At 44.2% G+C, this 15,196-nt stretch overlaps 1 protein-coding gene across 1 annotated transcript in view; it reads left to right on the top strand.

Annotated features, from left to right (window-relative positions):
• The window catches only part of LOC309553844 (F-actin-capping protein subunit alpha-2-like), an 88,749-nt gene extending 78,728 nt beyond the window's left edge, over positions 1-10,021 (top strand). The window contains exons 9-10 of the mRNA XM_082255310.1: positions 9,020-9,082; positions 9,719-10,021. Coding sequence (XP_082111436.1) covers positions 9,020-9,082; positions 9,719-9,859 — 204 coding nt within the window. The 3' untranslated portion in view covers positions 9,860-10,021. The remainder of the gene's footprint in view (positions 1-9,019; positions 9,083-9,718) is intronic.
• Positions 10,022-15,196: the final 5,175 nt, after the last annotated feature.

The raw sequence follows: 15,196 nt of genomic DNA, 5'->3' as shown, positions 1-15,196 counted from the left end.
TGGTCTCGCCTCGGTTCCCCGGGTCTTCACAAAGGTGTTGGCCCCACTTTTGGCGCTGTTGAGACAGCGGGGCATATCGATTATAGGTTACCTAGACGATCTTCTTCTCCGTGCGGAGTCTCCGCAGGTTCTGTTGCTAAACTTGGAGATCACCATGATCTCTTTGCAAGAGTTCAGTTGTTACTGTCCGTCAACTGGCCTTCCCTTCGGACTTGCATGAGGGTCCTGGGTCTAATGGTGGCTTCCTTCGAGGCAGTACCATTTGCCCAGTCCCATACCCGAATCCTTCAAAAGGAGATTCTTCTCAAATGGAACCGGAATCCCGATTCCCTGGACAATCGGATCCGACTGAGCGAGCGGACCAGGGAGTCTCTGGTCTGGTGGCTTCGGTCTCCGATGCTAGCCAGGGGAAGTCATTTCTTCCGATATACTGGACGATCGTCACCACGGATGCCAGTCTATCCGGGTGGGGAGGAATTCTCGGCAAATTATTTGCTCAGGGGCTTTGGTCCCTGGAAGAGTCCAGGTTACCGATAAATGTGTTGGAACTGAGAGCGATCAGACTTTGTCTGAGTCACTGGACCGAGCAGCTCCAGGGCAGCCCGGTGCGGATCCAGTCGGACAATGCCACAGCAGTGGCTTACGTCAATCACCAGGGGGGCACCAAGAGTGTCCTGACAGCCATAGAAGTGGCCAGCATTCTTCGTTGGGCGAAACGATTTGTTCAAGCTCTCTCCGCGATACTCATTCCGGGGGTGGAGAATTGGCAGGCAGATTATCTCAGCCGTCAGATTCTGGATCAAGGGGAATGGTCTCTTCATCCAGAGGTATTCCACCAACTGTGCCTTCGTTGGGGCACCCTGGATGTGGATCTGTTGGCATCTCGGTTCAACAGGAAAGTGCGGAGGTTTGTAGCTCGCTCCTGCGATCCTCTAGCAGACGCGCTGGTCGCCCCGTGGGGGCAGTATCAGCTACTCTGCCTTCCCTCCGCTCAAGTTGCTGCCGAAACTTCTTCGCAGGATAGAGGTGGAGGGAATTCCAGTTATCCTGATAGCTCCGGACTGGCCTCGTCGGGCCTGGTACGCCGACCTGGTCAGGCTGGTCGCAGACGTTCCTTGGTGACTTCCTCTCAGGGAGGATCTGCTGTCTCAGGGACCGATCTTCCATCCTGCTTTACGATCGCTGGCTTTAACGGCCTGGCTATTGAGACCCAGGTGCTGAAGGACAAAGGGTTGTCAGCTTCAGTTATTCCTAATCTAATTAAAGCAAGGAAAGCGACTTCCAGAAAGGTCTATCATCGCACATGGAAGTCTTAAATCGCGTGGTGTGAATCCCTTGGGTTCCCTCCACGTTCTTACTCGGTGGCCCGAATATTGGCTTTTCTGCAAAAGGGGGTTGAGCAGAAACTGTCCTTGAGCACCATCAAGGGTCAGGTTTCAGCGTTGGCAATCTTCTTTCAGAGGCCTCTGGCTACTCATTCCTTGGTGCGGAGTTTCATCCAGGGGGTGCGGCACCTGGCTCCGCCGGTGCGTGCACCCTTGCTGCCCTGGGATCTTAATTTGGTGCTGTCGGTTCTTCAGAAACCTCCCTTTGAAAATATCAGGGAGATTCCCTTGCTTACTTTATCCCAGAAGGTGGCCTTCTTGGTGGCTATCACTTCTGCACGCAGGGTGTCAGAACTGGCCGCATTATCCTGTCGTTCCCCATATCTGGTGGTTCATAAGGATAAGGTGGTTCTTTGTCCGAATCCATCCTTCCTTCCTAAGGTGGTTTCAGAGTTTCATTTGAATGAGGATATTGCCTTCCCTGTGTCCTAAGCCCACTCATCCTCGGGAGTTTGCTTTGCATTCCTTGGATGTGGTTCGGGCGATCAGGGTATACTTGAATACTACGGATTCATTTCGTAAGATGGATTCACTTTTTGTGATCACGGATGGCCCTAAAAAGGGGTTGCCTGCATCTGCCGCGACTATCTCCAGATGGATCAGACAGACGGTGGTACAGGCTTATTCTATTAAGGGTCGGGTTCCTCCGTTCCCTGTTAAGGCGCACTCCACTCGGGCGCTTAGTGCTTCCTGGGCCTTCCGCCATCAGGCGTCAATGGTCCAGGTTTGCAAGGCGGCTACCTGGTCGTCGGTTCATACCTTTACAAAATTTTACAAAGTTAATGTGCTGGCATCGGCAGATGCCTCTTTTGGCCCCAAGGTTCTGCAGGCCGCTGTTTGAGGAAGACCGGTGGTCTACCTCGAGGGTTTTTTTCTGTTGGGTTTTCAGTTGTCTCATCCTTTTGTCTGAGCCATTAAAACTTCTGGTCGGCACCGGTTGGGCCTTCTAGATTGGATTTTGATTTCCGTTATCCCACCCCTCATTTGTGGCTCTGCTTTGGGACGTCTCAATTGATATTAATCAAGAGGACTGCGTCTGTCAATGAGCGACAGAGAAAATTGGATTTTTGTAAGAACTTACCGTAAAATCCTTTTTCTCTTAAGCTCATTGACAGACGCAGTACCCGCCCCTCTATTTTTGAGTTGGGTTGGGTTAAATTCTCTGACACTTTGTGACATAACTGACATCCTGTAGCAGAGAGAGAGAGGATATGCCCTCTGGGACTGCCCCTAAGGTGTGGCCAGAACGTTTTCTTCTGCCTAGTGTCCTACTCCTGTAGAGGGCAGTATAACCCAATTGATATTAATCAAGAGGACTGCGTCTGTCAATGAGCTTAAGAGAAAAGGATTTTACGGTAAGTTCTTACAAAAATCCAATTTTCTGAACTTATCGTAAAATCTATTTCTCTAAGTTCATGGCGACCACAGCACCCACCCCTCTAAGGAGTTTTGATACTTCTAATACTGCTTGCAACTAAAATGATTACCTAGAACAGAGAAGGGGGTTATATACCAGCTAAGGACGGCCCTAGGGCGTAGCCAGGTGTTTTTTGTGCTGCCTAATCTTACTCCTGGAGGAGGCAATATAACCCAGTAGTTATGATCTATGGAGCGCTGTGTCCGTCGAACTCAGAGAAATGGATTTTGCAGTAAGGACAAAAATCCAATTTTTCATAGTTTGTTATAAAATTTTGGAAACTGGTAATGTTCCTCCTTCACTGGTGGGCACTGCTAGGCTGCACTGGTGAGCCCTGCTAAGCGGCACTGATAATCAGTGCTCATGTCCCTTTTAGAGAAGACGGTTATTGGCTCTCTTCTCTCCTAATGCATATCAGCATGAGGAAAGGAGTGCCAATAACCGGCTTCTGTTTACATCTGTGATCAGCTGTGATTTGGACACAACTGATCACTTAGTAAAGAGCCACTGATATGTAATTCGCAGTGTCCTCCAGACGCTGTGATCAAAGCCCATGCCCAGCAGCAGGTGCGATCATGGGAGGCCGTCATAGGACGGCCTCCTAGAACTAGCCGTCCGTGCTGTAGCCGTCATTTGGCTATAGCATGGTCAGCAAGTGGTTAAAGAGGGTCTCACTGTGTTGGCAGGCAATCTATGCCTAATCACTCTGCTTGATGCTTCAACCGGTCACACCTCCAAAGCACATTCTAAACTAAAATGCATCCTACACAAACTGCAGTCTATAAATGTGTGAAGCGTTCTGCACCTTCTTGCAGATGACTACTTTTTTTAACTGTTCAAACCTACTCAAGAATGGATATTATTTAACCGCTTTCACTTTCATCAAATTAATTCAACCCTTAAGCCCCGTACACACGTACCGATTGTCGGCCGTAAATATTCGGCCGACGACCGATCGGCCGATTGTAGGCTTGTTAGTATGATGCTTCCGACAGCCGACAGCGCATTTTCGGCCGTACAGAATCTGTCGTGCAGACTTTAAAATTTTTGTTGTCCGTCACCAGAACGGCCGATTGTTCGCCAGTCAATACAGATTTCGGCCGACAGACAGCAGATTAGCAAGACTGGGCATGCTCAGAAAAGAAAAAAGACAAGGAAAGTTATCCATCACATGACATCACTTCTGCAGTCTTTTTCAGTTTTCAACAGACACGACAGCCCTGGACAAAAGACGGCCGATCGTTCGGCCGACGATCAGTACGTGTGTACGGGGCTTAAGTCACAATACTTACACAATCTGATCATGTCCAGTCTGTACAGATAAACTGATAATCACAAGCAACTATATCTGCAATGCAATTTTTGTAGATTCCCTAGAACAGATCTTCCTTTTTATTTATTTGATTTATTTTTTTATGTAACCTTTTATTTCAAGAATGTTTTTCATCCAAAAAAAATAAAATAAAGCGACTCTCATCGCACATCAAGCAGATGGACCATCATACAAGGGGCTTGTAAATAGCATTAGAATAGCAATCGCATATAGGATACCAAAACTATAGACCCCAAGGTTAAAGTGCTAAGGAAGTGCAATTCAAAAATAAAATGGTAAGGTATTATATAAACGGGGGGATGCCTATTTAGAGTATACCAGAACTGTAATTGCCCACACCACCCTGTACCGCCAAAAAAACAAAAGGTAGAGTATTGACTTGGCTGCGACAAATATAGGAAAAAAGGAAAAAATACAGAAATAAGAACCAGGCAATGGCTTCATAATTTAGGTAGGTACTTTTAAGCGAGGGCTCTGGTAATTCCAACGCAACATCCACGTTAGATGGGACCTGATCAAGGTCAAAGGTGTGATCTTACCACGTTGCCCAGATACTGGTTAAGCGCTCTCATTTGCCCATATACCTCATCACCCAATCCTCCGCTTCCATGATCTCATTCGCTTTCCCAATCCATTCCTCCCTGTTAGGATGAGATGATACCCCACCCAGTAGTACTGTAAGAGACTTCATAAAGCCATCATCTGCAGTACATAAATTGCATAAGAATCTAGACTAAGACATCAACCAACGGCTCAAAAGAAAAGCTTGCTAAAATGTATCATCTGCTTAGAAACATTACATAAAGCAAGTCCAGCCAAATATCAACCAAATTTCAAAACTATAAAAAGTATAGTAAGTATAAGGTATTGGGTAACCCCCCCCCCCCCCCTGACACTTGAAAACAAATAGTTACAATTTTTACTGGAAAAAAATGGGAAGTAATTTTAACAGAGCAACACTCAGACATATTTAAGCATGACTTTTAAACTTTGTATATCCGGATAGCAGATTACCTGCATAAATAGGGCAAACCCCTAATTCATCTAGCATGGTTGCAAATGATGGTCCACCAAGAACCAAATTCATAACTAATAGATTTGGTTACACAGGAAATTAAGAATGCAATATCTGCTACTAAAAATGTCCAGTTCTAATGGTGGTATGGGAAATGCTATAAAGCTTCCTTACTGAACAGAATTCTTGATTGGTCCTTTCAGAGGCTGTAGAAATATAGAATAGAAATCAATGGAGCTGTTGCAAGATGGGATCTTGGCACTCTATGTGTACAAAAGACTGCAAAAACCTAGCCCCTTCTACAACATTTAAAATCTGGAAATATGTACTAAACACAAATGGCATATAAACTCTCCAAATATTCTGATTGCAAACCCCCAATTTCCGCCAAGCCAAGATGCAGGAGCTTTCAAACACTGGACCATTAACCTCAATTGACTTGCAGTGGTAAAAAAAATGAGGTCCTTGACCTTGCTAAGAAAAGAAACTTGTAGACTTTTGCCCTAAAGAATGGATATGTTTACCCACAGCAGGTCTCACACTGGGAGTGAGAACTCCCGCAACACCTTAATATGTCCATACATGACTTTGTTTTTTTTTTTTGTTTTTTGGTTTAGTCAGCTGGCTGAACAAAAAAAAAAAAAAAAACAAAGCTGATTTTCCCCATCCACACATTAAGGTGGGAGGATAATCCTCCCCACTGTCACCGGGACTCCCCTGCCTTCAGAATACACTAATCAGCACTGCAGCCAATCAAGCAAATTGTTTCCAACAAGCCTGTTCACAAAAAGTTGATCGATAATGAGATTTACTTGTCATGATTAGGAATGGCCAATACTGTACATGGATTGACATTCATCTGCTTCCTGCGGAACCCGCCAAATTTCAATCAATTTATGGCCAGCTTTACTGTTGATCTCTTATCTAAAGTTCTTCACCTTGCTAAAATATACTACCTCAATGCCATCACTTCAAGTAATTTTAAGCGTATTGCTCACTGGTGCAGAAACCTGGTGAGCAATAAGTAAATGGGGGCACTCAAAAGTGCTCAGCTTTGCCGGAGATGTGGACAAACACCAGGGACTCTCTCAAATATTCAGTTGACAACCCACTAATAAATGATTGAGAGCAAATCAATAAGCTAACAAGAGATTACCAATCTATTTTCTGAGGGACTCTTGGTCACTTTTGTTTCACAGCATTCCCCCAATAATAAAAAAATCTGTGACGTTCAACCTTTTAACATGGCAGAGTCTGATCCCAAAGAATTTTAAATCAGCCCCCAGTAAGAGAATGGATGGCATATGTGGTAAGACACATCTGATGGAAGAAATCCCAGTCATACAAAATATTACCAATCATATTATGTGATCTGGGTTGGTTGTTTGCAATTAAAAGCTCTGTCCCCTACGAGGTAACCACAACTATGCACTCATCAGCTTGACTACTGTATACAGTTAATTGCTTAGAGACCCTCTGTCTATGCAGGGCAAATCGTTAGTGTCTCCACAAAGGGCATCCCTCAACCTCCTATGCTAACTTTACCAGCACTCATTCCTCTGCAGCCAGCACGAAGATTGGGTCACAGTGAGTGAAGACTGGGTGACAGTGTGCAGGCCTAGCAGTACGGTGACTGTAAAATATTTTTTTAAAAAATGCGTAATACAGTACATAAACACCTGATAAGCACAGAGCTTGGAATTTCTCCTTTCCATATTGCCAGATTTGTGTTAATATGATTATGTATGTACAATTGTGTAGTATTTTAAGTTATACCCATAAACACCATTTACCTTAAAGCGGAACTAAACCTTTGAGTGGGTTATTGCCATAATAAGCATTTATGCACAGCCAGGCAAGTGTTCCCTCCTCTAGCGCTGTATGATTCAGACACTGCGCCCTCCCCCATTGACGACATCTCCACTGTTTCTTCCGGGTTCTTTATCCTCCTCTTTGGCCATTGTGCTGATGTAACTCCTGTGCATGTAAACAAAAACTAAATACTATAATACTTCCCAGTACACACTAGGGTACTAGTCACAGAGCATGTGCTGTACATTGTACACAGAAAATAAAGCATCCTGAGGGGAAAACGCCTTTTTTTTTTTTTTTTTTTTTTTTTTTTTAGGGGAAACAAAACTTTGCCAGTCTCTCTCGACACAAACTTCTGCAGCCTAGCATTTTTTTTTTTCTTCAGAGCTTAGTTCCAATTTTATTGTTGGAGATTGTACTGTCATACTGTACTATTTATGAGCATCTAGTGGTAATCAATTTTGTGGTGCATTTCATTTAACCAAGAAAAAAAAAAAGTGAACAATAAATTACTGACCAGCTAACTGATATCTATAACAGACAACGGTTTCTGTAAAAATAGCAAGGGTTTCTGAAGGATCACCCATGCAAGTACAATTACCCAATCAGGTGTTGGCTAACTGAAGTCACAAGTGTAGCATCCTCCTAGTTTAGACTGGGCTGCTAGGTAAACTTAGCTTGGCTCCCCTGGGGAGCAAGGATTGATTATTTAGGGCTGCCCAGTGTTTTATAGACTGCTGCTCTGCTGCTTCTCCCCTATCTTCTCGAGCAGTGGTTGCCAAACTTTCAGACCTCAGACAACTAACATCCCCCCCTTTGCACTCTTCATCACACTGCTCCCTTACACATAGTCATCATTGGAGCTTACCGCCTTATTCAGGCGTGTGCTCCAGCTACTTGTAAGAGCGATGTGTTCAGCGCTGCCATTGGAAGTCCCCCTTCTTCACCACCCGCTTTCTACACTACTTCCCTCTGAGTCCACAGGAGCCAGAGCTACAAAGCAGGCATTGATTTAAAAGTACTGACTGTCAGCACGCATTGAGAACCCTGTGGAAACATTGGGCGGTATATATCTGCTACAATGTTGATTGGCGGCAGAATCCATGGGGATCACCAAAATCTTCTTGTGGACCATCAGTGGTCCATAGACCACTGGTTGGCGACTGCTATTCTAGAGGATTCTAGAAGTATAGTGGGAAAAAGGGCAGAGGAGGCAGCCTGACTAGTTATGGAACTCCAGCCAATGCCTGTGGCAGTGTGCCCAGATGGTGGAGGGAGAAGCCCATAAATAGTCTGAGCCCTAGGCAGCAGGGTGCAGTGTTCCTGGGTCCAGTACTGCAGGAGGAGACTCCTGTGAAAGGACCCTGTCCCTGGGGCAGGAGTTCTAGAGAAGCCTTTGTGCAGACCCAAAGGTCCCAGCTAGGCTTGGCTGGGGGGGGGTTCTATTTACAGATCCATTGTCCAAGGATCCAGCTGGGTCAGGAGGAAGTTGTTGGGAAAGGAGTCCCAACTGTCCTGTGGTGATGCGAGTCTACATCTCCCTCACGAGGAAGAGCCTGCGGATATTGGCAGGAGGCAACTGGTGAGTAATTGACCCCCAATGCTGAGTAGTGGCAGTCCTCAGATTGTTCAGTTGCAGTTTATTGGGGTATCCCATGCTCCTTACCCCTATCCAAGTTCATCCTTCCAATACAAACCTTTAAAAAACCCTAGACCGTTTTCTGAGACAGTGGAAGAATTAGCAAAATCTTGTGTGCCTGACTGTGTGCCTAAACGGGGAAAATAGGGCCAAATCAACCAGTGGCTCTTTGGGGGTGCACTGCACAAGCATAGATAATTTATTGGTTGCGATCGGTTTTTGTGTTTTTCATATTGAATCACTGAATCAACAGTGACAAAACATCTTGAACTCTATTATATTACAGCTTTCATTTTATATTGAAAGAAATCTTGATTATGTACTATAGAGCTTGTAAATTTGCTTTTTATATGGCAACAACCTATTCCCATATTCTAATTTGTACATGTTTTCTATTTTGATTTATTGCATCTTGCAGAATGAAATTCAGACTGCAAAGGAGTTCATTAAAATTGTTGAGGATGCTGAAAATGACTACCAGGTATGTCTCTTATGACTTCAGAATTTTGAAACTGAAAATGCAAACCTATTTCTTAAAATGTAATTCCAGTCAAAGCCTAACTAAGCTACAATCTACTCCCACCCCCATTCTCAGCCTATTTTATCTACCCTGTAAAAAGGAAAGAAGTCAATACTTGCCTATTCTGAAAACCACTCTGCTCCAGCGCCGGTTTCCGTGTAGAGGAGCGAAAGCCAACAGTGGCTACCCCATAGTAAGCCTAAGGGTGATGTTATCGTCCAGGCTCTGCAGCCATTGTCACTGCATTCTCCTCTACACCGAAGCCAGCATTGGAGAGATCATGTGACCAGAACATAGAAACTTCAGAATACATTAGGTAAGTATAGACTTTTTTTTTTTTTTTTTTTTTGCAGACGGCAAAAAAAAAAAAAAAATCAGGTTTCAGCCCTTCTATACTCTATCCAAAACTGAAAAATGGCTAAACATTCCCTTTATTCTTGGTGTAGAAATAAACATGCTAAATTATCCTTTTGAAAAACAATCAAACTTTATTCATTTATCTTGATACACGCATACAGCACCCTCTGTAAACTAAGACCGTGCTCTCATGTATATTGACTCCCATGATTTTAAACCTTCTATTTCTTCTTGTCTTAGACTGCAATCAGTGAGAACTACCAGACTATGTCTGACACTACTTTCAAAGCCTTACGCCGGCAGCTGCCAGTGACACGCACCAAGATTGACTGGAACAAGATTCTTAGCTACAAAATTGGAAAAGAAATGCAAAATGCCTAACATGAACATTGTATGAATGGATGATTTTAGAGTCTGTGCATACAAATAATAATGGCTGCAAATATTTTTAAGCTGCCAACTTGCCTGGTCAGCATGGCCCTTTGCTATAAAAAATACAATTTCTGTAAATAAAATGAATTCCGCTACAGCACAAGATTTACATTATACATTTATTTCAGCTGGTTTACATTTTTTGTTTTGGAGGTTGGTACATGTGCAGCATTTGACTGGTCTGGTTAAACTGTTATGCACTAAAAACAAAAACATTCTGGTGCCGGTGTGGAACAAAAGTGCTCATTATGGCTTCAGTATTCATTGGTAAAATGTAGCCATATGTAATGTGCTAGAAGACAAATGGCTTCCATCTCTTGGCTAGATGGACAACAAAGCTTCATAAATCCTTCTAGTATTGTGCTCTGTCAAACTAATCCCTTTCTTTAGGAGAACACACACCACTTGCATGGCCAAGTTCTTATGTTTAAACCAGAAAATGCTTGACTATTAAATGCTTTGCTCTTGTGGGGCCTCTTTGAATTGGCTAGAAATTCTACCTATAAAATCTTTTTACCATATAGCCTCCAATGTATTATAAGGCAAATTGTAAAATATATAATCCTGTACTCTTCATGTCTCAGTTTAATTTGTTTTTTCTGTTCTCCGCCCTTGAAATGTATTACACCATAATGTGATATTAAAATGCAGATTTTCTATTTTGTTGAGTAGAATTTGCTTGCAGCTAATTCTATGCTTTTTGGAAGTGAATTATGAGCTCAATATTGGGAAACTGATGCAATATACATCTTTCTGATGTGATCAGTAAAATCACTAAAGTCCTTACAAAATGGGGCTTTCCACTGTTAATACTCTGTGGTATAAGATAGTACTAGTAAATGTAAGCAGTGTCAGAGCAGAGTGTTTAGATGGAATATAGTTTACAGAGACAACGTCGTGCCTGTTTACAAGAGTAGAGGAAGATGGCAACATGTTGCAGTAATCTGATGTGAACGGATTGCTTGAAAATATTTTATTATTATTATTATTATACAGGATTTATATAGCGCCAACAGTTTGCGCATCGCTTTACAATGTGAGGGAAGACAATACAGTTACAATACAGTTCAAAACAGGAGGAACTAGAGGGCCCTGCTCGTTGGAGCTTACAATCTAGAAGGGAGGGTCAAGTGCAACAAATGGCAATAACCGTGGGGGATGGGTTAATGGAGAAAATGGAGGTACATATGTTGGGTGTTGGTAGGATAGGCTTCTCTGAAAAGGAGGGTTTTCAGAGATCGCCTAAAAGCTAATAGAGTAGGAGATAATCGGACAGATAAGGGTAAGGAGTTCCATAGGAGTGGAGAGGCTCTGGAAAAGTCCTGGAGGCGAGCATGGGAGGAGGTGACGAGGGGGCTCGAGAGCACGAGGTTTTGAGAGGAACGAAGAGAGCGATTAGGTTGGTATTTTGAGACTAGGCTAGTGATGTAGCTGGGGGCTAAGCTGTGGATTGCTTTGTAAGATGTTAGTATTTTGAATTTAATTTGTTGGGTGAGCGGAAGCCAGTGGAGGGCTTGACAGAGGGGAGCAGCGGACACTGAGCGATTGGTAAGGTGGAGGAGTCTGGCGGCAGCATTCATGATGGATTGAAGGGGGGCTAGCCTGTGTATAGGTAAGCCAACGAGAAGGGAGTTGCAGTAGTCAAGGCGCGACATTACCAGAGAGTGAACTAGGAGTTTTGTTGTCTTTGGTTAGAAAGGGGCGTATTTTGGAGATGTTGCTGAGGCGGCAAGATTTGGACAGCGATTGGATGTGGGGATTAAAGGAGAGTTCAGAGTCCAGGACAACACCTAAGACCTTGGCATGCGGGGATGGGCTGATAGTAATGCCGTCGATATTGACGGAGAAATCAGGGGAAGGGGCACGTGGTGGAGGAAAAATTTATAAGCTCGGTTTTGGATGGGTTGAGTTTGAGGAAGTGGTGAGACATCCAGACCGATATATCTGATAGTAAATTAGTGATACGTGAGGAGACTGAGGGAGAGAGCTGAGGGGTGGATAAATAGATTTGGGTATCATCAGCGTAGAGATGGTATTGGAAGCCGTGGAAGGCTATCAGCTGACCCAGAGAGGAGGTGTAGATTGAAAATAGGAGGGGTCCAAGAACAGAGCCTTGGGGGACCCCAACAGAGAAGGGAAGAGGAGAGGAGGAAGTAGAATTGTACATAACGCTAAAGGTGCGGTTGAATAAGTAGGAAGATAACCAGTGAAGAGTACAGTCACGGAGACCAAAGGCGTGGAGTTTTTTGAGGAGGAGGGGATGGTCAACCGTATCAAAGGCAGCAGAAAGGTCCAGAAGTAGGAGTACAGAATAGTGTCCATTGGTTTTGACCATTAGTAGATCGTTTGTCAGTTTTAGGAGAGCAGTTTCAGTGGAGTGTTGAGGCCGAAATTCGGACTGAAGTGGATCAAGGAGGCTATTCACGGCAAGGTGGTCGCACAGTCGGTTGTAAACTAGACGTTCGAGGAGTTTGGATGAGAAGGGGAGCAAGGAAATAGGGCGTAGGTTGTTCAGATCGGTTGGGTCCAGTGAGGGCTTTTTGAGTATAGGGCTGACTAGTGCGTGTTTTAGAGAGTTGGGGAAGATGCCAGAAGAGAGGGAGAGATTGAAGATGTGGGTTAGAGAGCGTAGAATTGGGCCAGAAGGTGAACGTAGCATTTGCGAGGGAACAGGATCCAGAGGGCAGGTGGTTAAGTGGACGTTAGCAAGTAGGTTAGCAACCTCATCTGTAGTGGCAGGGTTGAATGAGGGAAGTAATGATCGCACCTGTGGGCATGAAGCATAAGGCATGGAAGGTGTCTGAACAGCAACGATCTCCTTACGAATTGTATCAATCTTCTGTTTGAAGTGGTAGGCAATCTCCTGGGCAGTGAGTGAGTCGGTGGGAGGGGGTAGTGGAGGACGGAGTATAGAGTTAAAGGTAGCGAAGAGTTGCCGGGGGCGTGATGACAGGCTGTTTATGAGAGTGACAAAATAGGCCTGTTTGGCAGTGTGGAGACTGAAATTGTATTTTTGGAGGGCAGATTTATATTGGTTGAAATCCTTCTGAGACCTAGTCTTACGCCATAGGCGCTCAAGAGCACGGCAATGCTTTTTTTCAGACTTCTAGTGATTTCGGTTTGCCAAGGTTGAAGGGGTCGGGGCCTGATTTGGTGTGTGGTGAGGGGGCCCAGTGTGTCCAGGGAGGCTAAGAGTGAAGCGTTGTAGACAGAAGTGGCTAGGTTGGCGCAGGACAGGGGTGCGATTTTGTCATAGAGGTGGTCGGTAACAGAGAAGAGAAGGGTTGAGATGGTGTAGGTTTCTGCGGGTAACTACGGTAGCTGGAGGGAGAGGAGGCGGAGGAGAGGGAGAGAGTGAAACTAATAAGGTAGTGATCGGAGAGACGGAAAGGAATGTTTGAAAGGTTGTGCGGAGTGCATAGGTGGGAGAAGACAAGGTCGAGGATATTGCCTTCAGAGTGAGTAGAGGCATGTATCCATTGCTTCAGGTCAAAGGAGGTTAGACTGAGACGTTTGGAAGTGGTAGGAGTGTTAATATTAACAGGGATGTTGTAGTCGCCGAGAATGATTGTGGGGATTTCGGAACAGAGAAAGTAAGGTAGCCAGGCAGAGAAGTCATCAAGAAAGGTCGATACTGGTCCAGGGGGGCGGTAGATCACAGCTACCCTTAGATATCTCAGCTATCTGAAGAAGCACTGATTCAGCTGACAAATGATCATTATTAAAGCTGGCCATACATGGGTCCGTTTTTTTTTTTTTCTTTCTCAGCAGACAGACCCCCCCCCCCCCCCCACTTTTTTTTTTTTTTTTAATATAAACTAACAGAGTTGATACTGTTCCCATAGATTTAGGCCCCTTTCACACTTGTGCAACTTCAAAGTCGCATGATTTTATCACGATTTCGATGCAACTTTTTGCCGCGATTTTGATGAGAGTTTGACTGGGCTTATAATGTCTCTTCCTCAAAATCGTGCCAAAAGTAGTGCAGGGACTACTTTGAAGTCGGTGCGACTTCAAGTCGCACAGATATGAATGGGGCTCATTGGAAATAATGGAGAACGACTTGTCATGCGATTTTTGAAGTCCCAAATCGCATGACAAGTCGCACAAGTGTGAAAGGGGCCTTATAGAGCTTTCTGTATCATGTTCTCTATAAAGTAAAACAACATTTTGGTGGGGAACTGTAGCATCTTGCTTATGGCCTACAGAAGGGCTTGGTTACCATGTGGTGCCATTCACTCTAAAAGGAACCCCAGTACATCTTCCCAGTGCACTCGCTTTGCAGCACAGTGCAACACACTCATTTGACATTTAGGGTTTTGCTCAAAACACTGCATGCACAATTTTTGGTCCATTGTGGTGCAGTAGGCAGCTTATTCAAATAAACGGATTGCCTTAACACATCACAGCAGACAAGGCTGGTGTACGCCTAAATTTAGGGGTGGATTTGCTAAAGGCAGATACTGTGCATATTACAAGTACAAGAGCTTATTGAATGTGGCGAAGCTCTGCTGATTTTCCATCAAAAAATGCAAAAATGCTGTGTTTTTTTTTTTTTTAATAATTTTTCTTGCACCTGATTTGGTATTCTTTACAATGTAAAGCTTCACCACATTCACTTAGTTCTGAGGAAAATGAGTGCAACAGATCTGGCAAAGTGCACAGTCTATTTGCCTTTAGTATATCAACCCTTTAGTCTCTTGTAAAGCTGAAATGAATATCTTAATACAGCACAAGCTTGACCTTTGTAGACCCTAGGTTAGGGGCCCAAGGTGTCCGTATCTCCCTCACATTGGCTCATGCAACTTTTCATTATTCAATAGGTATAATGCACCCTTCAAGTTATATGAATGGCAGTGTAGAGATACACCAGGCTGTCTGAAAATGTATAAAGGGCCCGACTGCCATATTACATGTGTTTTTAGTGCTCTCCCAACTTTTTTCACTGCTGGGAAGCATTTGTTCACACCGTTGCTAGAATGTACCAAATTGATATCATTCAATTCACTTGTTAGTCTTCCTAGATGAGCACATAATCCCTCCCATGACATGCAGCATTCCTATTACTAGATTACTGTTTCTGGGTGGAAAATTGATAGCTCAAAAATGCCTCTCCTACATTACTATCATAGGAGGAGTATAAGGCTCGGATTAATCACTCCCTGCTTCAGGAAAGGCTGGTATTTCATCACAGGGAATGCCCTCAAAAATTTAGCAATCTCTTGGACCCACTGCTATTGGTCCCAGGTTTGTCACCCATACCAGTGGTCCTCAACTCCGGTCCTC

This window comes from Pelophylax lessonae (genome assembly GCF_965119305.1).
Source record: "Pelophylax lessonae genome assembly, chromosome: 4".
Lineage (NCBI taxonomy): Eukaryota > Metazoa > Chordata > Amphibia > Anura > Ranidae > Pelophylax > Pelophylax lessonae.
The sequence above is the reverse complement of the archived record's forward strand: the minus strand, read 5'-3'. Positions and strand labels throughout refer to the sequence as shown.